Source organism: Bactrocera dorsalis, chromosome 2 (assembly GCF_023373825.1).
Source record: "Bactrocera dorsalis isolate Fly_Bdor chromosome 2, ASM2337382v1, whole genome shotgun sequence".
Classification (NCBI taxonomy): Eukaryota; Metazoa; Arthropoda; class Insecta; order Diptera; family Tephritidae; genus Bactrocera; species Bactrocera dorsalis.
In genome coordinates this window covers 38,500,439-38,528,417 of record NC_064304.1, presented here as the reverse complement: position 1 = coordinate 38,528,417, position 27,979 = coordinate 38,500,439, and the positions used below count along the sequence as shown (strand labels likewise).

At 40.6% G+C, this 27,979-nt stretch overlaps 1 protein-coding gene across 4 annotated transcripts in view; it reads right to left on the bottom strand.

Moving 5' to 3' along the window:
• The window catches only part of LOC105226425 (uncharacterized), a 206,607-nt gene that overhangs the window by 49,109 nt on the left and 129,519 nt on the right, over positions 1–27,979 (bottom strand). For all 4 annotated transcript variants that reach the window (XR_007422007.1, XM_049450349.1, XM_049450350.1 and 1 more), the window contains 3 exons: positions 10,182–10,617; positions 3,310–3,447; positions 813–1,072 (listed from right to left, as the gene is read on the bottom strand). Coding sequence is in view for 3 of the 4 variants with exons in the window: in XM_049450349.1 (XP_049306306.1) it covers positions 813–1,072; positions 3,310–3,447; positions 10,182–10,617 (834 nt within the window). In the remaining variant the exon portion in view is untranslated. The remainder of the gene's footprint in view (positions 1–812; positions 1,073–3,309; positions 3,448–10,181; positions 10,618–27,979) is intronic.

The following is a 27,979-nucleotide window of genomic DNA, read 5'->3' as shown; positions in this document are numbered from 1 at the left end:
GGACCCGACAATTTGCATTATTTTTTATCGATAGTTTTGACAAATGGTCTTCTAAAGCCGATGGAAAACCTTTCAAATAAAATTTTTCGAAATGGAACCGACAAAATCGAATTGCGCATGATTGGCTGTAACTATTAACGGAAAAAAAACTGAAAAATGTGGCAAATTTTCTCTATGGTGATCACCATCTTTGATACGTGAAAGTAATGCTAAGTCAAGCGATCACAAAACTGTATAAGGATAACTTTTTGTGCGAACTCTTATCCCTTTAACGCCCTATAGCGCCCGATCGCAGTTATGTATGCAACAGAGATACAGATTACTAAAGCCATCTATTGGAAAATAATGGCTTTTCTTAACTAAATCATTGATTAATTATAAAATATATAATTCATCTGTGAAGTATTAAATTTCAAATAAACAAATAGCAATTAAAACAAATTGACAGCCTTTAGCTATCAATAAAATAATATAGCCAATGATTAGGCAGTTTTCAATAAATCTATTTTATCAAAATCAGAATAAATTTACGCAAAAACATGTCAATGAGTCAATCAAACGATTGTAAAAGCCATTGTTCAACTAATCTCGCTAACCAACACACAAACACACAGACACTTCAACCAGCGCAGTTTTATTAGTATTAAAAGTTCGGGCTAACTTCATTAGCCTTAATCTGATTTCTTTCGTACGTTTGTTGATTGAAGCAAAGCTAAAACAACTGTTTAAACATTTACGGATAACGCCAACTTCACAAACACACCCACACACACACATACGCTCACTTGTACTTAAGCAATCTTGGTACTCACCTAACATCGATAATCCCATGACGATTGATGTAGCCCACAATCAGGTCGCGCAGCAAAGCCAACTCATCGCTCAAGCGGCCGATGGTGGTGTTGGTCTTCGAACAGCACTCGAGCAGGCAGAGCAGACCGGCCAGCGTTGCATTTCGTATGAAGATGTGCGAACTCTTCAAATAATTGCCAATGAGCTGGCACAATTGTTGCAATTCACCGATGGTGGGTATCAGCATGGCTTGCGTTTTGCACAGTAAGTAGATTAAGTGCTGCAAAGTGTAAAAGAAAAGCGATCAAAATAAAATAGCAACGCGATATCGAAGCAGATACGAGATAGAGAATGAAAACGGAAACTGAAAAACTGAAAAAGAGTTAAAGATGCCGAGGCACACACACGGGTGTGGAGGTGCAAACGAAGTGGCGAAGCATAAAACTCATGTCTGCAGTGTGTGAATATGCGACTTAAATGCAGAGCATGAAGGCCACACACACATATGCACACACACAGGCATTTAAATGCGTTCACGTGCATTTGTAAGCCAAGTTAAATGCAAGCGCCACAAAGTGTCTGCGATATTACTTGGGAAAACATGGCGGCGAGCAGACGACGAAATCCCAAGCACACGAACACAAGATGGACAAATGGACTTCTAAGTGGATGGACAGACGCACAAACGGACAGACAGATGCACAGACGGACAGACAGACAGACGAACGGAGAAGCGGTCGTAGAGATTGCCTAGCCGTGTCCGATATACGAATGTGCACAGACGTCGGCACGTACACACAAACTAATAAGAAAGTAAGTGGGTAAAAGTAGAGCCAGCGCAGGTGGCGCAGACAAGTGTAGCTATTTATAGCGGCTTCTTCTAGAAAAACACTGATAAGCAACTGTACCTGGCTGGCGGCTGGTAGCTGACAGGTGGCAAGTGCAGGGTAAACGACGGCATTGCGAGAATGAACTTAACAAATTCGTTTAAGTTCAATTGCCGGTGTGGCTGCCACACATACAAATCAGCAGACATAAAAATATACACATGTAACTGTATATATGTGAGCATGGAGGCATGCTACATGTTAGCAGTTGCCGGTAATATGTGGCACATGCGATTGGACACGTCTTGCTGCATTGTAAGCGCTAAGTACCGTGTTGTAAGTTGCATGTTGCAACATGGCTGGCAAAGTAGCCGCAACAAAAGCAGGTACAACAAGAAAAAAGTGCACAAATTGCAGCTACAACACTTTTTGTTTGACTCGATATGGCGGAAACTGATACAAAAACTGAAGTGGCAACACTAAAATGAGAAAAAAAATGTGATAATAATTTGGACAAAAATCTCAGCAATTGCAAGAATAAGACAAAATAAAGATAAATACATACATACATGCTTACACACACACCCATATATATATATATATTTATTCAGCTAAGCAACCGTAATCAGTAAACTTGAAGTGTAAATATACTAAATATATCAATATATCAATATATGTATGTCTGCACCTAAGTGATAAGTGTATGTATATTTGTATGTATGTATGTAAATAGTAAAGGGTGATTTTTTAAGAGCTTGATAACTTTTTTTAAAAAAAAACGCATAAAATTTGCAAAATCTCATCGGTTCTTTATTTGAAACGTTAGATTGGTTCATGACATTTACTTTTTGAAGATAATTTCATTTAAATGTTGACCGCGGCTGCGTCTTAGGTGGTCCATTCGGAAAGTCCAATTTTGGGCAACTTTTTCGAGCATTTCGGCCGGAATAGCCCGAATTTCTTCGGAAATGTTGTCTTCCAAAGCTGGAATAGTTGCTGGCTTATTTCTGTAGACTTAAGACTTGACGTAGCCCCACAAAAAATAGTCTAAAGGCGTTAAATCGCATGATCTTGGTGGCCAACTTACGGGTCCATTTCTTGAGATGAATTGTTGTCCGAAGTTTTCCCTCAAAATGGCCATAGAATCGCGAGCTGTGTGGCATGTAGCGCCATCTTGTTGAAACCACATGTCAACCAAGTTCAGTTCTTCCATTTTTGGCAACAAAAAGTTTGTTAGCATCGAACGATAGCGATCGCCATTCACCGTAACGTTGCGTCCAACAGCATCTTTGAAAAAATACGGTCCAATGATTCCACCAGCGTACAAACCACACCAAACAGTGCATTTTTCGGGATGCATGGGCAGTTCTTGAACGGCTTCTGGTTGCTCTTCACCCCAAATGCGGCAATTTTGCTTATTTACGTAGCCATTCAACCAGAAATGAGCCTCATCGCTGAACAAAATTTGTCGATAAAAAACATTTCGAACCGAACACTGATTTTGGTAATAAAATTCAATGATTTGCAAGCGTTGCTCGTTAGTAAGTCTATTCATGATGAAATGTCAAAGCATACTGAGCATCTTTCTCTTTGACACCATGTCTGAAATCCCACGTGATCTGTCAAATACTAATGCATGAAAATCCTAACCTCAAAAAAATCACCCGTTATTTTGCCTCTCTGCGCTTACCTGATGTGAAATGGTGTCATCCATTGGTATTGTCTCCTGCAATTTTAAAGCTTTATCCTTAATCCATTTGATTTGATCACGACTCTCGCAAATTTCAGTGAATTTCACCAGATTTGGTAAGACCAAAATGTGATTGTGCTGAAAGAATAGAAAATCTTGATGTACATGATTCTCAAGTGGCAAAAAAAAAGTTAGGGTATTTATTAAAAATTGTCAAATCAATCAATTGTAAGACATAAAAGACACTTATATACTTATAAATATATAGACATTTATACTTCTTTATATGGTACATAAATCACAATTTATAACAATTCAGAAATAAGAAATACACTGAAAGCTGCATTAAATGAACACTCTATTAAACGGACATCTCCATTAACATATGGACCGGTCCCACAATTTGTTGATACTTACACCCTGTCAAGAAAGTATCGGGAATTCTTCATTTAAATCTCCAGCTTATGTGGAAGACAGGCAAACTTTTTTTTGCTAGGTTGGTATAACTGTCCTTAATTATAATGCTGAAAATGATCTGTCAACCAGTGTGTTTATAGCAGCTGTTTATGTCAGTCGACCTCAGTAGTGTTTGTCGAATTTTACCATGACCGAAAATATTGATCAACGTATTTGTGTTTAATTTTGTGTTGCGAAAGAATTTTCGTTTGCCGATACATTGAAAATGTTGCAGAAGGCTTTTGGTGAATCTGGTCTATTAAAAACGCGCACTTACGAGTGGTACAGAGCATTCAAGGAGGGTCGAGAGACTGTCGAAGACATGCCTCGTTCTGGACGGCCTTCAACGAGTGTGACCGATGATAGCGTTAAAAAAGTGAAGGAAATTGTTGCCGAAAATAACTATGAGAGCTTGAGAGAGATTGCCCATAAATTGGAGATGTCACACGAGAGCGTACGTACGATTATGCATAAAAATTGGACATGCAACGCGTTGCTGCAAGACCAATAGAGCTGAATTTCCTTCAAAAAAGGTATCGAGAGCAGGTAGCTGCAGACATGCTGGACATGATAATATTACCCCAAAAATGCTAATTGAGTTACCAAATATTGCCGTAAAGGTGCTCTCTTTGCTCTTTAATGCAATTCTTAATCTCGGACACTATCCAAATTCATGGAAAAAGTCGCAGATCATCTTGATAGACAAACCTGGGAAAGACATAACACAGCCGTCTTCATACAGACCAATCAGTCTTCTACCCTGTCTTTCTAAGATATTTGAAAAATTGTTACTATCAAAGATGACTCCTTTCCTCCACGAAAATAATATAATACCAACTCACCAATTTGGGTTTCGTGAAAAACATAGCACGATTGAGCAAGTAAATAGAATTACTAACGAAATAAGAAAAGCATTTGAGCACAGAGAGTACTGTTCAGCTATATTTCTAGACGTGGCTCAGGCGTTTGATAAGGTATGGCATGAGGGCCTTTTATACAAGATTAAAAATATTCTACCTTCAGAATTATATAAAACATTTGAATCGTATTTAAAAAATAGAAAATTTACGGTAAAAGTGGGAGATTTCATATCTGATGAAAGACAGATAAGGGCTGGTGTACCCCAGGGCAGTGTTCTAGGCCCAACACTATACATCATATATACAGCAGATCTTCCAACAGCTAACAATGTATTAACTTCTACTTTTGCGGACGACACAGCTATAGTGAGCCGTAACAAATGCCACATAATAGCATCAAGAATATTAGCCGAGCACTTAAGGTTTGTCGAAGAATGGCTAGCCAACTGGCGTATAAAGGTAAATGAACAAAAGTGTAAGCATGTTACATTTTCGCTTAGACCAAAAATGTGTCCGGCAGTAAAAATTAACAACTTATATAAGCGAATGAAGTAACTTATCTTGGTATTCACCTAGATAGAAGACTAACGTGGAAAAAACATATATCTAGTAAAATAACTTGCATGAAGATAAGAGCTGCAAATTTAAATTGGCTATTAAACAAAAACTCCAAACTTAGCCTAGACAACAAAGTCCTTTTGTAACGGGTGATTTTTTTGAGGTTAGGATTTTCATGCATTAGTATTTGACAGATCACGTGGGATTTCAGACATGGTGTCAAAGAGAAAGATGCTCAGTATGCTTTGACATTTCATCATGAATAGACTTACTAACGAGCAACGCTTGCAAACCATTGAATTTTATTACCAAAATCAGTGTTCGGTTCGAAATGTTTTTTATCGACAAATTTTGTTCAGCGATGAGGCTCATTTCTGGTTGAATGGCTACGTAAATAAGCAAAATTGTCGCATTTGGGGTGAAGAGCAACCAGAAGCCGTTCAAGAACTGCCCATGCATCCCGAAAAATGCACTGTTTGGTGTGGTTTGTACGCTGGTGGAATCATTGGACCGTATTTTTTCAAAGATGCTGTTGGACGCAACGTTACGGTGAATTGCGATCGCTATCGTTCGATGCTAACAAACTTTTTGTTGCCAAAAATGGAAGAACTGAACTTGGTTGACATGTGGTTTCAACAAGATGGCGCTACATGCCACACAGCTCGCGATTCTATGGCCATTTTGAGGGAAAACTTCGGACAAAAATTCATCTCAAGAAATGGACCCGTAAGTTGGCCACCAAGATCATGCGATTTAACGCCTTTAGACTATTTTTTGTGGGGCTACGTCAAGTCTAAAGTCTACAGAAATAAGCCAGCAACTATTCCAGCTTTGGAAGACAACATTTCCGAAGAAATTCGGGCTATTCCGGCCGAAATGCTCGAAAAAGTTGCCCAAAATTGGACTTTCCGAATGGACCACCTAAGACGCAGCCGCGGTCAACATTTAAATGAAATTATCTTCAAAAAGTAAATGTCATGAACCAATCTAACGTTTCAAATAAAGAACCGATGAGATTTTGCAAATTTTATGCGTTTTTTTTTAAAAAAAGTTATCAAGCTCTTAAAAAATCACCCTTTATAATGCGGTCATAAAGCCGATTTGGATGTATGGCATTCAACTGTGGGGTACGACCTGTGCAACTAATATAGACATAATACAAAGGTTCCAATCAAAAATGCTTAGATCAATCACATGTTCACCATGGTACATGCGAAATGAAAATATCCATAAAGACCTTGGAATTTCTATGGTAAGGAAAGAAGTAGAAGACAGCAGAATTAAATATATATCTAAACTCCGTGATCACCCAAACCCTTTGGCTAATGCTTTGGTACATTCCTGCGATCAAACACGCCTTAAAAGACGAGATATGCCCGCGTACTGAGGAGCAATGTAACACCAAAACAGCTCAATCACTTGCTTGAGCGTGTCTAGTTTTTAAATAGGTTTAAGATTTTATTACTTATTGTTAGGCTTTCAAATCAAAAAGCAGATTCAATAAATAAAAAAGATATTGAAAAAAAAAAAAAAAAAACAAAAAAAAAAAAAAAAAGAAACGTATAATTACTGGCGACGAGGCATGGGTCTACGAATATGACACACTTACGAATCAGAAATCATCCGAATGGCGGCCCAAAGGTACGCCAAAGGCGATCGAAAATGAAGGTAATGCTCATGGTTTTTGTCGATATTCGTTGTGTCGTTCACTATGAATACGTTCCAACCGGTGAAACCGTCAACAAGGAGTATTATCTTGGTATTATGGGGCGCTTACTAGACGCTATCCGCGTCCGAGTTTGTGAGTCAACAATTCGTGGATTCTTCATTATGATAACGCACCATCGCACAAAGCCAAACACTTAAGAAATGTCATTGAGCAAGCACCGCATTCACTTGATATGGCCCACTGTGACTTTTTCTTATTCTCCACACTGAAATATCTACTTAGGGGAACATGCTTCGACTCAATTGAAGACATCAACCAAATTCGACCCGAGAGCTGAAGGCCATCACGAAAAGTGCATATAAAAAATGTTTTGACGATTGGAAGAAACGATAAAATAAATTTGGATGATGATTGAAAATTTTTCCCCGATACTTTCTTGACAGGGCGTATTAAATAAATCTATAAAGTGGACACTTGCAGTTCGGAACTCTAGACTGGACAGAGAGGCTGGTTCGTCAGTGTCTGATTATGGGAGATTTCACTGTATATATTTCTAAAGATACGCATGTATTCACAATCCCCAAACAAATAAAATACAGTTGAATTTCTATATTTCAAACTTATATAACTCGAAGTTCTCCATAACTCGAACTCTTGAATTAGCAATAGAAGTGAAATTGCATACAATAATAGTATAAAATATATACGACAGCAACACGTAGCCAGATCCACTAGTACTATATATTATATATATAACTGATCAGGATGTCTTTTCTCGACAGTCACCCGGATTTCAACTTTCCTCATCATCCTGATCAGTAGAGAATAAATCGATTATATTTGTGGTTTCAATAATTGAGATATTCCACAATATATTCCTAAAACGATTTTTCAAAATTCATTTTATTTTGAAAGTTATCGCCGTTTTAGTGTCTTGCCAACTTAGCCAGTTTCGATCTTTCTTCAGAGAAAATAATATAAAACTGGTTGGCATAGTATTGTGTGTTTTTTCAATTGACAGAATACACTTGCAATTCGGAGCTCTTAGACTGGCATACCGCCCAAAATCAGTAAGTCTTGAATAATGATTATTTTGTGTGGCATACTATAAAAACGTAATTGCTTGGTTTTCTATGGTCATGTATGTTTATGTTGGTGAGCAAGCCGGTCTTCAAACCTCGGGATTTAACTTTCGGGTGGATTAAAGATATTATAACACACATATTGCTATATCATATGGATGAGCCTATCGCTGAATAGCTAACACCTAGAGCTTTCACTCAAGAAGGGACTGTGGGAATTAAGTTTGACCAATAGAAAATACAATGAAGAATTTGTACAAAAAGTGAGCATTGTGAAATGTGTTGTGCACTTCTGAATGTCTTCTGCTTTCCAATGGTATAAGTTTTGTCAACAATAATACAGTAAAAAAAAAACACAAACTTTTTGGTTAGCGTAATATTATTAAACATTTTTTGAGCGTTAAGGATCGCCATGGCTTATTTAAAAACTATGAAACTTGATTTTAGACTTTATAATCTACTGTGCTCTTCAGAGGGTAGACAGGAACAGCGACTTCTAGCGTTCAGGTCCCTTATCAACCCTTTTCTATCAACCAAGAATGCACAAAACTAACTCGGTTGTAGAAGTCAAGGTTTCAGACATGAGGTCCGCCCTACGCTGTTAAAAGATCAACATTTCAGATAGCCGATGACACTACTTAACAAATCTGTTGGAAAAGTTTGCGACTAATGTGCTACGAGGTCTCTGGGATATTTGAGGTGTCCTAATTACAATTTAAGTTCAACAACTTTCCATCAAGTACAGCTATTTTTGTGATTTTTGTAACGTAGGATTTTAAGCGTTACGAAATTTTTATTATTATTTTCGCTTTTAGCAAGCCAAAATTTGTGAGAAACAGCCTCTAGCATCGCTGTCTCAAAGTAACTATAGGCTAGTGTAATTTAAAGACTGAAATCTTACAGCACACCGAGAAGGGAACGATTTGGTGTTAGTGTCAACTCATAATACAGAGCGCGGCCGGATATTGACGCGTCTACGTCTGATATATTTATGTAGGTATTGAAGAGAGAGAGAAAATGATCGATCATTATTTTTAAAGGCCTTTTTAAGTTTAAAACTACTAAAAAATACTTAAACCTATGACCACGAAGACATAAATTCTAGGAAAAACGTAGCTCCGTTTCAACCGACAGCATTTGTATGCGCACGTGAGTAGCCGAATGTCGCTCACATTGTGGATTTAAATATGATCTGAAGGTGCAGCGTGTGTGACAAGATCAAGCAAGAGTCATTCAGACAGCAAACATTTAGCGACGGCGTTGCACACTTGCACGCCACTCAATTTATGTGACACAGGCAAAACTTTGCCACCAACTCTAGGGACGCACACACACACACACACACACAGCGTGAGTAATAACAAAAGCTGTCACGAAGCACTTGGTGCGCTCAAAAATAACCAACCTACAGCTACAAACACACACACACGGTGTGCCCTATAGGCGGCACTACACACATGTGGCACGGCGCGGCAGCTGCTCGTTTGTTGCAAACTGGCGAATTTTACATGCCACAGCAAGTGAATTTGTGTCAAAATTTATTTGGCAGCACAAACTGCGCGAACACGCACATATCAATATGTGTTGCATATGCGGCAAGCGTGTGTGGCATGCAAACTGCATACTGAATGTTGCTCATACGACATGTCGGCCCGCTCAAGGCAATTCAAATGCCATGTCAGGCCGTTAGCAATAATCGAGACTGACTAAAGTGACTAACAGCACTACAGCTGTATGTATGTGTGTGTGTGTATTGTTGGAATCCGCGTTGCAAGCAGCCAAGCAATTAACAAACGCCATCAATAAGCCAGGCGAATGTCCTTCAAACCCGCAACGCGTTCGCCTAATGAATTCCAATTTGGATTTCTGTCATTCGGCGCCGCTAGTTGCATACATAACGGTGTAAAATTTTATGTGCAACAACAATGATAGCAAAAGCCGCGCGCTGCCAACTGGCGCTAACTGTGATTTGCATTAGTTGCGCGTGAAATTTTGATTGATTTTGCGTGTTGCACGAATAGCTGCAGGTCGCAAGTTGCGCGTTGCAAGTTATATAAGTTGCACAAAGCAATTTGCAACTTTACACGAAATCTGCATGCCAAGCGCGCAACGCGTACCTGCCTTAATATTCATCAGAAATTGTCTTGCCTTTGCTATATTCACTGGTTTTCGCATTTTATTCACCCCCTTCCCCGCCGTCCGCGCCCACTTCACATCGCTGCTCGGCAGCACAGTTTACGCACTCACCTCAATTATCTGCATTAGCACATCGAAAATCAGCTGCGTGCTGCTCTTGAAATCCACGCCTGACTGCGCCGTGAAGTAGCGGTAATTCTTCGTTGCCACATCTTCGCTATCCCGAGCACCGCCGCCGCCTGTACCGCGCTTTGCGCGCTGCGCTGTGCTGGCGCCAATTTCGCTCGCGCTCGGCAGTTCCGCATCCGGCGCGCTGCTGTTGGCGGTGTATTGTGCGTACGCCTCCATTTGTTGCCACATAAAATTCAAATCATATTGATTGACTCGAAATTGGTGAGTGCCAATGACGCTGTCACGCAAACGGCACGCGAAGCTGCTGTAGTTGGCGCGCGCCTCGCAGTCAGCGCGCAGTTGGCGCTCCAAGTTCGGATGATAGAAGATGTTCGCCTCGGAGACGAGGAGCTGCACTTTGTGTAATTTTTTCAAGCTGCAAAGAGGAAGTTGCATAAAATGTTAGTAAATTAGATGATTGCTGCTGCATTTAGATGCATGCAAATATTGTGCAATAAAATTGATAGTTGGTAAGCAGTGGCGTTAGTGGAGCATAAAAAATAGTTCAAAATGTGTTCACTACTCTGTATCGCCGTTCTTGCGAAAACTTTTCATTTTTTGTACTGATAAATCATTTGCGGGTGGCAGTGGGCACATCATAATTGTGGTTTTTGCAAGTTCTCGCACATTTTCTGCTGAGAAGACCTTTGCTACTAGCCCAAATTTTTCTTTTGTTTTTTTGGTAACACCCTTCTTATGAACATTTCATTTGAATCTGTCAGAAGCCATTTAGTGTCGCCGTGTCACAGCATTTTTTTTCAATGAAAAACAAGTAAGGAAGGGCTAAGTTCGGGTGTCACCGAACATTTTATACTCTCGCATGATAAAGTGATAACCGGGATTTCATTATCCGTCATTTACATATTTTTTTTATTTTGCTGTAAAATTAATTAGAATTAAATTCTGAGAGATTTACCGATATTTTCGGTGAAAAATTAGGTTAGGTTGGGTTAGGCACTGAGTTCTTCGTGTTCGATATAAGGGACCTTGAAAAGTTATAGTCCGATCACGACAATTTGTCCACAAGGCATCAGATGGAATTCAAAACAGCGTTATATTGGAAGAAGGCGTGGTTGTGAACCGATTTCACTCATATTTCGTACATGTCATAAAGGTGTTAAGAAAATATTATATACCGAATTTCATTGAAATCGGTCGAGAAGTTCCTGAGATATGGTTTTTGGTCCATAAGTGGGCGACGCCACGCCCTTTTTCAATTTAAAAGAAAAAAGCCTGGGTGCAGCTTCCTTCTGCCATTTCTTCCGTAAAATTTTGTGTTTCTGACTTTTTTGTTAGACGGTTAACGCACTTTTAGTGATTTTCAACATATCCTTTGTATGGGAGGTGGGCGTGGTTATTATCCGATTTCTTCCATTTTTGAACTGTATATGGAAATGCCTGAAGGAAACGACTCTGTAGAGTTTGGTCGACATAGCTATAGTAGTTTCCGAGATATGTACAAAAAACTTAGTAGGGGGCGGGGCCACGCCCACTTTTCCAAAAAAATTACTTCCAAATATGCCCCTCTCTAATGCGATCCTTTGTGCCAAATTTCACTTTAAAATCTTTATTTATGTCTTAGTTATGACACTTTATAGGTTTTCGATTTCCGCCATTTTGTGGGCGTGGCAGTGGGCCGATTTTGCCCATCTTCGAACATAACCTTCTTATGGAGCCAAGAAATACGTGTACCAAGTTTCATCATGATATCTCAATTTTTACTCAAGTTACAGCTTGCACGGACAGACGGACGGGCAGACAGACATCCGGATTTCAACTCTAATCGTCACCCTGATCACTTTGGTATATATAACCCTATATCTGACTCTTTTAGTTTTAGGACTTACAAACAACCGTTATGTGAACAAAACTATAATACTCTCTTTAGCAACTTTGTTGCGAGAGTATAAAAATGCACCAAAAGAAATTCGCGAACGAATGTTAAAAGTGTATAATGATTGTTCACCTACAATTAGAACGGTAGAAAGATGGGTTGCTGAATTTAAACATGATCGTACAAGCCTTGAAGACGATCCACGTGAAGGACTTCCAAAAAGCGCATCAACACCAGGAATCATAATCAAAACTGAATATGGTTTTGGAAGATCGTTGATTGACTGAGAGAGATTTAGTAGAGTTTCTACACATCTCATGACAGTGAGAGTTATATTTTAAGTGCAATTTTGGGTTTTAGAAAGCTGTCTGCACAATAGATGCCGCATTCGCTAACAAAGGAACAAAAACACATTCAAATGCGATTCTCCCAGCAACATTTGGAGAATTTAAAAAGGACAAAGTGGATTTTGTTAGTCGATCCATCACTGTACATAGATGAGACTTGGGTCTATCACCATGATCCTGAATCAAAACAAGCAAACCAAGAGGATAAAGAGTGGTGTGAACCTAGTTGTTCCGCTTCGAAACGAATTCGTGCCCGAAAAACGGCCAAAAAGGTTATGGCATCAGTTTTTTTGGGATGAGAGAGGAATTTTGTATGTGAATTACTTGCAAAATGGTAAAAGAAATAATTCTGAATATTATTGCAACCTTTTGGATCAGTTGAAGGAAAAAATTCGTGAGAAAAGAGACCCGGTTTACAGAAGAAAAAAATCCTTTTTCATCAGCACAATGCATCATGTCACCAGAGCATTTCGACAATGGCTAAAATCCATGAATTAAAGTTCGTATCGTTGAAGCATCCAACGTATTCACCAGACTTGGCCCCCAGTGACTTTCATTTCTTTCCAGAACTCAAAAAAAGTATGCATTGAAAGCATTTTTGATCAAATAAGAGGTCATAACGGCTGCTGAACCGTATTTTGCGGACCTTATCCACATTCTCACTTCGGGGATAGGATCCAGAAATTGGGGGATAGTTTGAGCAAGTGCATTAATGTTCAGGGAGATTGTATTGAATAATAAAGTGTATTTTGAGTCATAAAATTGTGTCTTTCTTATCAAACGACCAAACTTATTGAACAACCTGGTATTTTTCTTACCGCTGAGACAGTGAATATTACAATGCGAAGAAAATAGTAAGCCTTTGTTCATAAGTTTAAAGTTCTTAATTTATTCTTCTATGAATTCCCCTTAAAAGGAATCCTCCTTGGCCCCAATAAACTCGTTTCAACGTTCGGCCGGAAAAATTCGGAGTGCACCCCATTTCGATAATCGAGGAAATTGTCAATATAATCGTGATTTTTGACTTGCTTTGACGTGTGTTTTTCGACTTCGGCTCCTTTGCCACGAAATTCAGCCGATTGATTGTCTGTTTTCGGTTCGTAAACATAGATCCAAGACTCATCGCCAGTAATAATACGTCTCATGACATCCTGGCAGTCAGAAGCATTGTTTCACATACGTTAACGCAACGCTATTTTCGAACAAATTTAGTGATTTTGGAACCAATCGTGATTTCGTGATTTTCTTAGGCCCAAATGATCTTTGAAACTGATTTTCACTGATCTTTCCGATATTCCAACTTTGCCACTCAGATCTCTGGCTGTTAATCGTCGATTCTCAAGCACCAATGCCTTTATTTTACTATTTTTTATCACAGTAGTATGTACAGTTATATATGTATCATAAAATTATTCACATCAATCTGATAGTTGTCTATTAAATTTTAGTTAATATATATGCAGAGCATAAATTCGGTAAACAAGTATCTAATTAACCCAAATTTTAATGCGTTAGAGTATTGATCTATGTTATAGTAATAAATGCCGAACTTATATGAATGGCAATAAGTTTGCCTATGTATTGCGATATGTATTCCGGATGACGTACATTTGCGCATATGCAACACACATATACTTATATGAAGACGTTATGGTGAGAAGACATAGCAAAGTACTGAATAGCGGCAATAAAAGCAGAAAAAAGTTGTATGAATATACACAGAATGTCTGATGGAGTACAAGACAGAAGCGGAAAAACAGTTATGTATAAAATGACAGCAGAAAGTTATGATGGCGATAAAACAGTAACGAAACCAACGTCAAAACTCTTAACTAAAACATATGACAGAGCAAATGTGAGTGAATAAGCAGCAAGATATCAATATAAGTATATACATACATATATACCATATATGTATGTAAACACATAAGGGTATTTGTAATGAATATATCAGCCATATGGTTGCTTGCCAGAAGCCATACATATCCAACTATGTTTATAAAGTAAAAGTAACAGCGCTTCTCTACGCCAAGCGCCTACGTGTATGCAACACTTTCATATCTTATTCAATATTCTAGGCGGCATATGCTTTTTCCTTCAATATAAATTTCATTATTTATTTTTATTGCATATTGATAAGCAACAGCAGCCAAGCGACAAGAAATGAGCTAGCCTGCGCCTACAACAAAGACAAATTATATGCTTAATAGAATGTATGGGCAACAATAGGGCTCTGACAGCTAAGACATGGCGCGTCTGAGGCTGAGAACAAAAGCAAATGAATTTATCAATTTGAACAAAGCATATGCATATTTTATACGTAATCGCTAAGCACACATCCTAAAAGCGCTATTAAGTTCAACCACATTCATCCGTAGACCATTTAGCGCAATTTATTGTTTTCGCCTTTCTACTTGTAACCGCACTAATCGCAGTACAAACCTACTTTTAGGCGCGCACATACACAAGCCAACAGAAACGGCAGATGACAATCAGAAGCGGAGAGGGCGACAAAACTAACAATACGAAACAATGGAATGTCAGAGCTCAGATAAAGTGAGCAACGAAAGCGAAATAATTTTGTGAGCAAGACATAATAGAGCGCTAGCTGAGCGGGCGGAGGTTGTGCGTAAGGAGCGCTAGGGGCGAGATTATCAATGAAATACGCGAGATGCATGCGATAAGCGTGATATTAGGAAACTGTTTGTATGGCCAGCCTTTGAAGGAAGGAAATGTCTGCGGAAGAATATGTGATACATTTTAGGACTAACTGTGTTTGTTGGTGTGTGCGTGTGTGAGGGAGTTGCTGCAACTTAATAAGAGATGGGAAATATGCACATATATTTTAGTTACAATGAGTGGCCTTAGCAATTGGACTAATTCTGAGTGAATTTCTGGAATGACTGATAGAAACTAGATTAGTAGGAACCACGTTACAGGTGGGAGCGAAACTTAATCAAGCGCCTAACGTTGTACCAGGTTTTCCAACAAGAGTGATATGATTTCTTTTCTTACCACGCTAATTGTTAATGAAATTCAAATTTTTTCAATTTAATGTAAAGTACAATCATCACAATTCAGTTCTGAAAATAACACCATTCAAAAGGTCCCCGCGACTTATTTTGCAAGAACGAATCCGGTGAACTTAATTTTCGAGTACTCTTTCCCAGAAGTAAGGAAGTGACAGCACCTGACCCTGATAAGTAAAGGCAAAGGAAATACAGAAACACCTTCAGCATACAGATCACTAAGCATGCTACACACAGCATGAAAGCTGCTAGAAAGATTACTGAAACCCCGCATTATAGCCGATATAAACAATGTCGGAGGCCACCAGCGGAGCCGTTGACAAAGTCGAACGTAGCGTGAAGCAAGCTCTTTGGAAGAACGACTTCGCGAGGCCAGTAGTCCTTCTTGCAAGAGTTGATATAACAAATGCATGTAATAGCGCGAAATAGGACAATATGATCGACGCATTGGAAAACCGATCCAAAATGCCAAAAACTACTACGAAATGCTAACTACCATGGAATTTTAAACGTCGAAATGCCAGACCTCGTTAGCTATGCAGACCGTTCATGGCCGCCGTCGTAACCGCACGTAATAACGAAATAACCAGACGAAAACTAACGCAAGTTATGCTGCGAACACATGTTACGAAGCATGGAAAACTCGCTAGAATCGCTGTATAGCTGCCCAAGGGGACTACTTTGAAGGGGATGGGAGAGTTGTAGAATAATTTTCAAATATACGATTTTTATGGAATCGGTCTCATTACTTAATTGTCAAATCTGGTATGGTTGGCCTCACACGGCCTTAGCTTAACCGCAGAAAAAACTGAGCTGATCCTGGTTATTAGGAAACACGTACCGCTGGAGGTCAACAGGACATACAAGCTCACTCAGAAACTATCCAAACGACAAAAATTCTAAAATACCTCGACATAAGGATGGATAGCAAGCTAACGTACTGGATACAAATTCAGCACGCTGCTAAAAAGTCCGCGAATATAACCATGTCACTATTAAGACTTATGGCAAATACCAGAGACCCGCTAGCTAGCAGAAGGAAGCTAATCATGGATACAACACAGTCAGTGCTATTATATGGCAACGAAATATGGGCCAATGCATTTAACGTGAAAAACAGATGGAAAGTAGTCGCTAAGGTGCAGAGAACAGCAGCCTTGAAAGTCACCTCGGTGTACCGCACAGTAACCGAATCCGCAGCGGTATTAATAAGCGGCGCTCTCCTAGTAGAACAAACTCGCAAAGGAGGGAAGACAACTCTGGTTATGATAGAAAGACGGAATAGAAATACAAATGTCCACAAGACAACAGGGAATAAGGGAGCACAAAGGTGATCCATCTTCCCGCCAAACTGAATAACGATATAGAGATGAAAATGCGTCGACATGCATTACAACTAAACACAGATGTTGTCCGATTAAGGGCATTTTCAGAAATTACTCTACAAAAAGGAAAAATAGAAAGTCTTGCAAGTCTTGCATTTACGAAGACCAACCACCAGACGACGCAAATGTTTTAAGTGCCATCGATGGAAAGAAGCAAACAAGGAGAACACAACTTCAGAAAATTATACAGCCTTCACATCTCAGCTCTCTTTATGGAAACATCTAAACATCTTACTGAAAGCCCTGTTATAGTAGGGGAGCCCAAGAGGGGATTTTTGCAGTTACTTAAGCGTGTCAGAAAACTATATGGGGAGAAACATTGCACCTTTTTATGTACCCCTACCAAATATGAGCCCTTAATATGGAGGCGTGTGTTGAGGGGGGGTCGTCAGATTAGAGAAAAAAAAAAATCGATCCTTCGGGAAACTCCAGCGCGTAAGATTAAGAGATGGTATGTTAAATGCATGAAGACGAGTGTATATTTCAATATTCTGACAGTTTGAGGGTGGCTTAGAGAAATAGCAGGGTGACAAATCTGTAAAAAAAACGTCACCTTGAAATACTCGAGCGCGATAGATTTTTTTTTTTCATTTTAAAGGTAATTCTGTCAGAATCACGAAAATCATATAATCTGACAATTTCCGTGGGGCGATACAGGTAAAATCGTCGACAAAAGGTCCTCTTTTAATTCGTTTTTTTTTTTGCTAACAAAGTCGTCGCCAAAGCAACGGGTAAGTGCCGCTATTTTTTTTTATAATCAATCTTTCTAACATCCATTGTAAAAATGAGTGACGTTAGTGTAAAATGTGTTTTCTGTGGCGAAGAAATTTGTGGAAAATTCAAAAAGTTTACTCCACAAACTTTAAATAAATGTATAACTGTTTTGGAGTATCGCAAAGCGAAGCCGGTTGTCAGGAAATCGAGCAACGTTTATGCTACTGTTGAACTGTCAGAAGAAACCTCATTGAACGATGGCTATCATACCCAGTGTTATAAGCTTTTTACAGCACTTAAAATACCATCTGATTTTGGAAGACAAATTCAAATTGGTACAGAAAGTGAGCAGGCACGTGTTAATGTACCAGAACTTTCTGGGAGAGAGTCTCGAGATATCTACTCCTAGCACTTTCATAATAGGGGCTGTTGATACAATAGACGAGTAAGTGTTAATGTAATAGATTATTTATTATATTGTATTGAGTTTAAAGAAGCATTAGTAAAATTTTTTATCGAGCATTGGGCTGACCAGGAGATGAAATCGATAATTGGTAACAAGAAAATATTCCTAATTCATGATTTGTGTTACGTATACTCTGTTATTGATAATAAAGTATCACGCATGATTGATCATGGACTATCATATCCCGATCATGAAGAAGCGGATACGAAAACTGTATTTTTTGCTTGTCAAATGAAAGAAGACTCTACTGTTACCATTAGGACTTCCGATACTGACATCATTGTTATTATGTTAGCCAATATGGAACATATGAAGTCTTCGGTAAAAGTCTGGTTTGATCTCGGAGTAGGTAATGCACGCCGATATATCGACATTTCCACTCTTTTTGAGAAATTAGGCCCACTTGTGTCACAGGCACTACCAGCTCTGCATGCACTGACGGGATGTGATTACAACCCAGCTTTTTACAGGCGAGGAAAAAAAAGACCTTTTGATATTTTAATGGGATCTATAACTATGCAAAAAGCATTTGCAAATTTGGGTTCTACAGATTATGATATTGAAGCATTATTTCCCACTGTAGAATCTTTCATCTGCCATTTGTACGGATTAAAAAAGCTATCTGATGTCATTGGTGCTAGAATGGAAATTTTTCATAAAACCTACAAGGTAACTGATACGTCTCAACCCTTCTCATTAAATGTGCGTAACTATGACGCTTGTAACTTACCACCCTGCCGATCAGAGCTACAACAACATTTATTGCGAACGAAATATATTGCGTGTTTGTGGAGGAACGCGCACAATCGTATTCTCACGGAGTTGTCGCCAACAGATTACGGATGGAAAAACGTGGATGGAAAGTTGGAGCCGACTTGGTTTGTTGGAAACCAACTTCCTGAAGCGCACGAGGACATCGTCATAACACCTAATATTTTAGGAGATATTTCTGATGCAGGTAAGTCTTTTTTTGAAGACTATACTGTCATAAAAGAAGTAAAAAATTGTAAATTCAAATTTTTTCTTGGTTACAGAAATGCAAAATGACGAGGAAGCTCAAGAAGTGGAAACGAACTTCGACGATGACTCGAATGACGAAAATTGACATATTTTTTTTGTAGTTTATTTTTTCTATTTTCATATTAATAAATTATTCAATTTTCAATACATATATATGTAAACAGAATTTTTCCACTTTTAAATCGTCAGATTAACGATATGCCTCTATATAATTGTCAGATTATCTTTTGGGAAGACTCTGACATCAAGTTCATCCCACTGTATAAAAATCTGACGCGCTCGAGTATCTCAAGGTCACCTTTTTTTTTACAAGTTTTAAAATCAATAAATGACTTTTGTCCACGTCGAAATTGTCAGAATATTAAATGGTACGCTTTTTAGAGGTTCATTAACATTCGCTTAGAAAATCTGACGCGCTCGAGTAACTTATTTTTTTTTTTTTTTTAACCTGTCATTACGGCCTTCAACCCTGACTTGATTGTCAGATTAATATATATCGACTATCAGAAATACAATGCGCGTATATACCATAAATGACTGACGCGCTTGAGTATTTTCATGTGACTGTTTTTTTTACATTTTTGACACCAATTTCCCGCTCTTCTCCCCACTAAAATGGAAAACTTCACCTAGACTTTCTTTTTTTTTAAACGTTATCTTGACAATCTAGTAAGTCTCCATGACGCTCCAGTAACTGCAAATTTAGCACTCCGGGCTCCCCTACTATTATGGAAACATCTATACATCTTTATTGAAAAACTTGTTATAAATTTTGAAATTTTGGAATTTTTGGATAAAGCAATGCCAGAAAGTTGTACAATATTGTATCTATGAACACATAAGGCTTAAAAGTCTGACGTTGGCCTCTGTTTATATGCCCACAAGAACATACTCAATCGTGACCATGTTGGTTCCGGCAATGAGGAATTACAAACTTGTTTTCTGCTGCGATGCAAGCAACGTATATGTGTTAGCAGGCAAATGAGCGCGCTGCAACGCCTATAAGTATGCAAGGGCAATCGAAACAAACTTATACAACTGCACACATACGAATCTTACATTATGATGCACTCAACAGCAGATGTGAAGCAATTCTTATGCGTTTGGGTGTGCGTACGCGTTCGGCCGAGTGCATTTAAGCGTTTCCCCTTTCATTTCCTGCCAATGTTCATTGCTTCCTCTGCCTGCAAGCGTTCGCTTTGAGCTTAAAATATCCACAAAAAACCTGCGAGTGGCAAATGAAACAAAAGTGAGTGCTCTGCATATGCATGAGCATACGGAATACCCTGTATAATATGTAGATATGAATGCCTTGATGACGTTGTAAATATCACAAGCAGTGCGCGTAATTAAGCCGTTCTTATTATTGCTTTTTAATTGCGTTTTCCTAAAGCGCCACACCACTCCACCCCTTTTGGTGAAAATGGAAGCAGAGTAGACGTTAAAGTCTTATAAAGGGGGATTTTGAAATTTTTACTGAATACAAAAGAAATGAACCTGGTAAGAATTCTACACCACACTTTGATGAATGAAATGAGATCACAATTTTCGTCTTTTACCCCTTCAAGACTGCTGAATATACTAAACATACCAACCAGGAGGTCCCTTATAAACAACTGGTATTTCACCTTCACTTTAGCCAACAATTATTTGCTTGAAAATAGTGAAGGAAGGAAGCTTATCTCTGGCATCTGACCACAGCATAATTTCACGTGCTTCAGTCCCAATAGCTACTGGCACACCAGCTCACTACTGGTTGGGTCTAAGGCGATCTAGGCAAGTGCGGATCTAATACTAGCAGTTGCGCAATCGCAAAGACCTTCTGTCCCAGAAGGAAATAGGAACAGGCTTAGTAAACTTCACCATCCAGTAGGTATAGGAGTTCTAACTGGGTACTGCCCGATCGGGATTCATGTAGTAAAAATGGATGAACAATTTTCCGGATGTCAGTTGCATAAGCTGCTTTGAAAAGTGTGAGATATGGCAATATTATCTCAACACAGTCTATTCGAAAGTCCGGTCTTTGCCAAATCAAGGCTAAAATACCTCGGAGTTCATACTTTGAGACATGCAGGTGAAATATCGGAAATGAAAATATAGTACTTAAACAAGTTTGTGATAAGGTTTAGTTGGTTGGTTGGACCATTGGTTTAAATAACTCTTGAAGTAGCGGCATGGTCTGGAGCAGCTTAGTAGAATTGTGTTCCGAGCTGTCGCCGAGCGGGCCAGCTGGCTTCACAAAGGAGTGTATTTAGCAGTCTAAGTGTGATACCCCGCCATATTGGCGCCATCTTATCTTACATAGCCGAAAATCTGCCCTCAGACTCCACTGAGAGTTCAATATGTTAAATAATAAGCCACCAATTATTTACTAAAGCAAACTCATAACCCCACAGTAACCCCTCCGAGAAAACCGCCTTTTTATGCACGCACCGACAACTGAACCACAGCGCTGGACAAGTTCTTAGGTCCTACATGACACTGCACTCATATTTGCGCATAAGCAGACGCACACAAGTGCACTCGTACATGCACTCGGGCGCACTTACTTACATTTGCAATATTTACTGCCACTTCGCCGGCGCTTTTGTTTGCGCTGCGCATTGTACAGTTATGTCTACATTGTTTCAGTCTGTGCTTTGAAGGCGGATACCGGAGCACAGCGCGGATAAACACGCACGTTGGCACAATAAATCTGTTTGTATAATATGCGCATGTGTGTGTATGTGTATGGCGTGTTGTTGTCGTTTGTATTGTGCGCGTTGACGTTATATATTACTTCCTTTTGCCTGCCATAATGAGTCAATGAGTTAAGAATGCTCGTGGCAATGATTTCATTTCATTGCCTGCCTTGCTGCCAGCCACAGTAAGCGCGGCGTGTGTGGCAAGGTGTGGCGCACACAGTGGTTGCATAATAGCGGGTTAATTGTGTTGCACGTTATCGCCGTGATTGAGAAATTAAAGCGAAATGAGTGAGGGGATTTGCGAAATTAACACAATTAAACTGAGTATGGCACGCCTAGGGGCATGCTTTTTGCTGTTGGACATGCGGACTCAACTGCATGAGTGTCCTAAATGTCGAGAGTAATGTTCCGGTTCGCACGCTCGGCGCTTTGTTGACAAGCAAAGTGCTGGTTGATGCAACTGAAGGCTTTCAGCGGACTTGCGGAAAGCAAAGATAAAGAGAGAAAAAAAGCGAAGTGGAAATAGAAAGGGATTGTGAGAGAGAGAGAGAGAGTCAGAGAATGCAAAAATGAAGAGAGAGAGAAATAGAAACAGAAAGGGAGGATCAGAGAGGGAGTCAGAGAGAGAGACGCTCATTACATTTCCAGAGGATAGTTTTGATCTGCCGGGCTGAATGGAATCGATCAAGTCGGGACTCAATATATGTCCGTCTCAAGTGCTTGGTTCCAGCAGTCGCAATCATAAGGGTCATACCGTTCCCACGACAGTCGAGTCTACGTAAAAGGAACGGACCCGGAGTTTTATCCGACCAAGGACTGTCAACTCGGCAGATTTCTGCCACTACAACAACAACAAAATAAGGGTTCATCCTGAATATGGTAGAGTAGCTATTCTTGCGAAAAGGATAAAAATTTACCACGCAACAGTTGTCAAAGTTGTATAAGCTTCTTCTTCATTCTCCAGCCATTGTAAGACTGAGGTTGAAACATTTCGGCTCAAAGCGCTATCTCGATTTGTGAGGTCTTGTGATCTGTTATGGAAGAGTTTTATGTGCCACAATGACCAGCGTTTTAAGCTGTTAATTGAGATCTCTGTAAGGATCGACCACATAACCTAACAAAACAAAAAGATTAGGTTTAAGCATGGAGAATAAAGTTTTCAGCAAGGGGAAGTCCTCAACTGATGAAAATATTTAGAAAAGCGAAGTATATGGTGCTTGAAAATCGTCAGTGAAGTGTTATACGAGGTATGACAATTAAGTAATGAGACTAATTCCATAAAAACCGTATATTCGAAAATTATTCGACAATTCTGCCATTCACTTCAAAGTAGTCCCCTTGGGCAACTATACAGCGATTCCAGCGAGTTTTCGATGCTTCGTAACATTTCTGGAACGCTTCGACTGGGATGTCCGCGAGTACACTCGTCGCGGCCGCCTGGATGTCCTTAATCGACTCAAAGTGGGTTCCTTTGACCACCGATTTTGTTTTAGGAAACAAAAAAGTCACAGGGTATTATGTCGGGCGAATAAGGCGGCTGTTGCAACACGGCGATCCCTTTAGAGGCCCAATACTGGGACACGCTGAGGGCGGTGTGGCACGGCGCGTTGACGTGAGGAAGGATCCAGTTACGAACGATGTCTGGGCGCACCCTGTTGACTCGTTTTCGCATCTTTCGAGTACTTGGCAATAGTAGACTTGATTCACAGTTTTCCCCAGTGGAACGAATTCTTCGTGGACGATTCCTCGGCTATCAAAAAAGGCACTAATCATCGTTTTCACCTTCGACTTGTTCATGCATGAGGGATGCCGGAAAAAGAGAATGGAAATTTCATGGTCACAATTTTACTACTCCCCTACTTAGGGTTGTGCGCTGGGTTTGGGACCCGCCACGTAAAAAAACACCCCCAATGAAAAAGCAAGCACAGCCTCGGATGAGAGACCCCCCTTTTGATGACGACCATGGCAAACGAAATAAGGACTATGATTTGAGGGCATGCACCTGGAATGTCCGGTCCCTTAATTGGGAAGGTGCCGCTGCCCAGCTGGTAGATGTCCTCGTAAAGATAAAGGCTGACATCACCGCCGTCCAAGAAATGCGATGGACGGGACAAGGACAGAGACGAGTAGGTCCTTGTGACATTTACTACAGTGGCCATATAAAGGAGCGCAAGTTTGGTGTGGGATTCGTGGTGGGAGAGAGACTCCGTCGCCGAGTACTATCATTCACTGCGGTGTATGAACGTCTAGCCACAATCCGCATCAAAGCGAGGTTCTTCAACATATCGCTGATTTGCGCCCACGCCCCGACGGAAGAGAAGGACGATGTGACCAAAGATGCTTTTTATGAGTGCTTGGAGCGCACTTATGAGAGATGCCCCCGCCACGATGTCAAAATCGTGCTTGGCGACTTCAACGCCAGGGTGGGCAAAGAAGGTATCTTTGGCACTACGGTCGGTAAATTCAGCCTCCACGACGAAACATCCCCAAATGGGTTGAGGCTGATCGACTTCGCCGGGGCCCGAAATATGGTTATCTGTAGTACTAGATTCCAGCATAAGAAGATACATCAAGCTACCTGGCTGTCTCCGGATCGAAAAACCACCAACCAGATCGATCATGTTGTGATAGACGGAAGACACGTCTCCAGTGTTTTAGATGTGCGTGCGCTCCGAGGTCCTAACATCGACTCGGACCACTATCTTGTTGCAGCCAAGATTCGCACCCGCCTCTGTGCAGCAAAAAACGCACGCCAACAAACACAAGGAAGGTTCGACGTCGAGAAGCTGCAATCACAACAGACAGCCGAACGATTTTCTACTCGGCTTGCACTCCTGCTCTCTGAGAGCACTCGTCAACAACTCGGTATAAGGGAACTGTGGGACGGCATTTCAAACTCCTTACGTACAGCTGCAACCGAAACCATTGGTTTTCGTAAAGTGCAAAAGAACAGCTGGTACGACGAGGAGTGCCGTGTCGCAGCGGAGAGAAAACAGGCTGCCTACCTCGCAACGTTACGATCGACCACAACACGTGCGGGATGGGATAGATACCGAGAGTTGAAGAGGGAAGCGAGACGCATTTGCAGACAGAAGAAGAAAGAGGCCGAAATGCGTGAGTACGAACAGCTTGATAAGCTGGCCGACAGGGGTAATGCTCGAAAATTCTACGAAAAAATGCGGCGACTTACAGAAGGTTTCAAGACCGGAGCATACTCCTGTAGAACCCCCAAAGGTGATCTAGCCACCGATGCCCAGAGCATACTTAGATTATGGAGGGAACACTTCTCCAGCCTGCTGAATGGCAGTGAACACATAGCACCAGGAGAAGGCGAACCCGATTCCCCAATCGATGACGATGGAGCAGAAGTTCCATTGCCCGGCCATGACGAAGTTCGAATAGCAGTTGCCCGCCTGAAGAACAACAAAGCGGCAGGGGCCGACGGATTGCCGGCCGAGCTATTCAAACACGGCGGCGAAGAACTGATAAGGAGCATGCATCAGCTTCTTTGTAAAATATGGTCGGACGAAAGCATGCCCAACGACTGGAATTTAAGTGTGCTATGCCCAATCCATAAAAAAGGAGACCCCACAATCTGCGCCAACTACCGTGGGATTAGCCTCCTCAACATCGCATATAAGGTTCTGTCGAGCGTATTGTGTGAAAGATTAAAGCCCACTGTCAACAAGCTGATTGGACCTTATCAGTGTGGCTTCAGACCTGGTAAATCAACAACCGACCAGATATTCACCATGCGCCAAATCTTGGAAAAGACCCGTGAAAGGAGAATCGACACTCACCACCTATTCGTCGATTTCAAAGCTGCTTTCGACAGCACGAAAAGGAGCTGCCTTTATGCCGCGATGTCTGAATTTGGTATCCCCGCAAAACTGATACGGCTGTGTAAACTGACGTTGAGCGGCACCAAAAGCTCCGTCAGGATCGGGAAGAACCTCTCCGAGCCGTTCGATACCAAACGAGGTTTCAGACAAGGCGACTCCCTATCGTGCGACTTTTTCAATCTGCTGCTGGAGAAAATAGTTCGAGCTGCAGAACTTAATCGAGCAGGTACAATCTTCTATAAGAGTGTACAGCTGCTGGCGTATGCCGATGATATTGATATCATCGGTCTCAACACCCGCGCCGTTAGTTCTGCTTTCTCCAGACTGAACAAGGAAGCAACGCAAATGGGTCTGGCAGTGAACGAGGGCAAGACGAAATATCTCCTGTCATCAAACAAACAGTCGTCGCACTCGCGACTTGGCACTCACGTCACTGTTGACAGTCATGACTTTGAAGTTGTAGATAATTTCGTCTATTTAGGAACCAGCATTAACACCACCAACAATGTCAGCCTAGAAATCCAACGCAGGATTACTCTTGCCAACAGGTGCTACTTCGGACTGAGTAGGCAATTGAAAAGTAAAGTCCTCTCTCGACGAACAAAAACCAAACTCTATAAGTCGCTCATAATTCCCGTCCTGCTATATGGTGCAGAGGCTTGGACGATGACAACAACTGATGAGTCGACGTTGCGAGTTTTCGAGAGAAAAGTTTTGCGGAAGATTTATGGTCCTTTGCGCGTTGGCCACGGCGAATACCGCATCCGATGGAACGATGAGCTGTACGAGATATACGACGACATTGACATAGTCCAGCGAATTAAAAGACAGCGGCTACGCTGGCTAGGTCATGTTGTCCGGATGGATGAAAACACTCCAGCTCTGAAAGTATTCGACGCAGTACCCGCCGCGGGAAGCAGAGGAAGAGGAAGACCTCCACTCCGGTGGAAGGACCAAGTGGAGAAGGACCTGGCCTCGCTTGGAATATCCAATTGGCGCCACGTAGCGAAGAGAAGAAACGATTGGCGCGCTGTTGTTGACTCGGCTATAATCGCGTAAGCGGTGTCTACGCCAGTGAAGAAGAAGAAGAAGAATTTTACTACAAGCGCGGCAAAAAAATCAGTCTCATTACTTAATTGTCAAACCTCGTAGATATGGCAAGAGAGCTCGAAATTTCAGGCGAGTCGGTTTGAATTATTTTGGTGAATATTTTGGGTATGAAACGTTTCTTGCTAGACTCTCCGCAATAAAACTGATTTTTTTAACAGAGTACCGTAAGCAGGTCTCTTTGGACATGAATTTGTTTTGGAGGCACAAACGGTCAGTAAGGAGTTCTGTTTGGCCGTATTGACGAGTTTGCGTGAGAACATCACACGAAAACGGACGAATTTGTGAAAGAATAATTCATGGTTTTTACACGATGATAATGTAGCATCGCATCGAGTGAATTTAACGCTAGACACGCAATGAGTACCAGCGATTAACGACCGTACTCACAAGATCTGGCTTCGTTGCTTGTTCCCCAAACTAAAATTGCCGCTTCATGGAACCCTTTTTCAGTCGAACGAAGAGATAAAACAAAATTCGCTGAATCCCATCCCAAAAAATGCTTATGAAAAGTGTTTCGAAGACTGGACAAATCGTTGGCATAAGTATATTACAACTGGTGGGGACTACTTTGAAATAATTTAATTGAATATTTTGCGATTTATTTACAATTTTCGGGTACTTCACAAAATGCTTACTGAGACCGTAGCTAGAGTTTTAGCAATTTTCCAGCAATTTAAATTGACACCTTGAAATTTGAGAGTAGAGAAATGATACTTCATCAAAATCAGTGCATTGTGTGAACACAAGAAAGCGAAAACCCACATATAACGGTGTATTTGTAAAACAGCAACAGGTTAGAAAAAGTTACGTTCAACAAAAAACTACATGTCATAACCAACCTTTGACTAATTTTCAACTTTTAAGGGGTCTCACTGCAGTTTGTTTCGTTTTTTATGGTTCTCTGCGGCTGGTTGTCATTACGCGTGGTAGTTGGTAGTTGCCAATCTCGGAGAACTCACCAAAAACTATTTTCACAAACAAGTTGAACAACGAACTGTCGCAAAACACGGACGACACAATTTTTCTGTCTTTATTTTTTGCATTTTTTTCTCCAGAGAATTTTATGCATTGCTACTAATGAGCAATTTAGTACGCAGAGCGTCTGTGTGACTGTGTCAACTATGAGAGCCACTCGCCGGCAGTATTTGGTGCTTTTGTAGCGTTTGGCCGAGCAGCCGGTTAACTACAGTTTGACTACAGCAAACAACAATTGAAAGTTATGCGTTCGGACGAGTCAAACGCAGGCACGCACACACAAGCACACAGGCATACTTTGGCTTATGTAGTCTTTTGAACGCTCATACTTG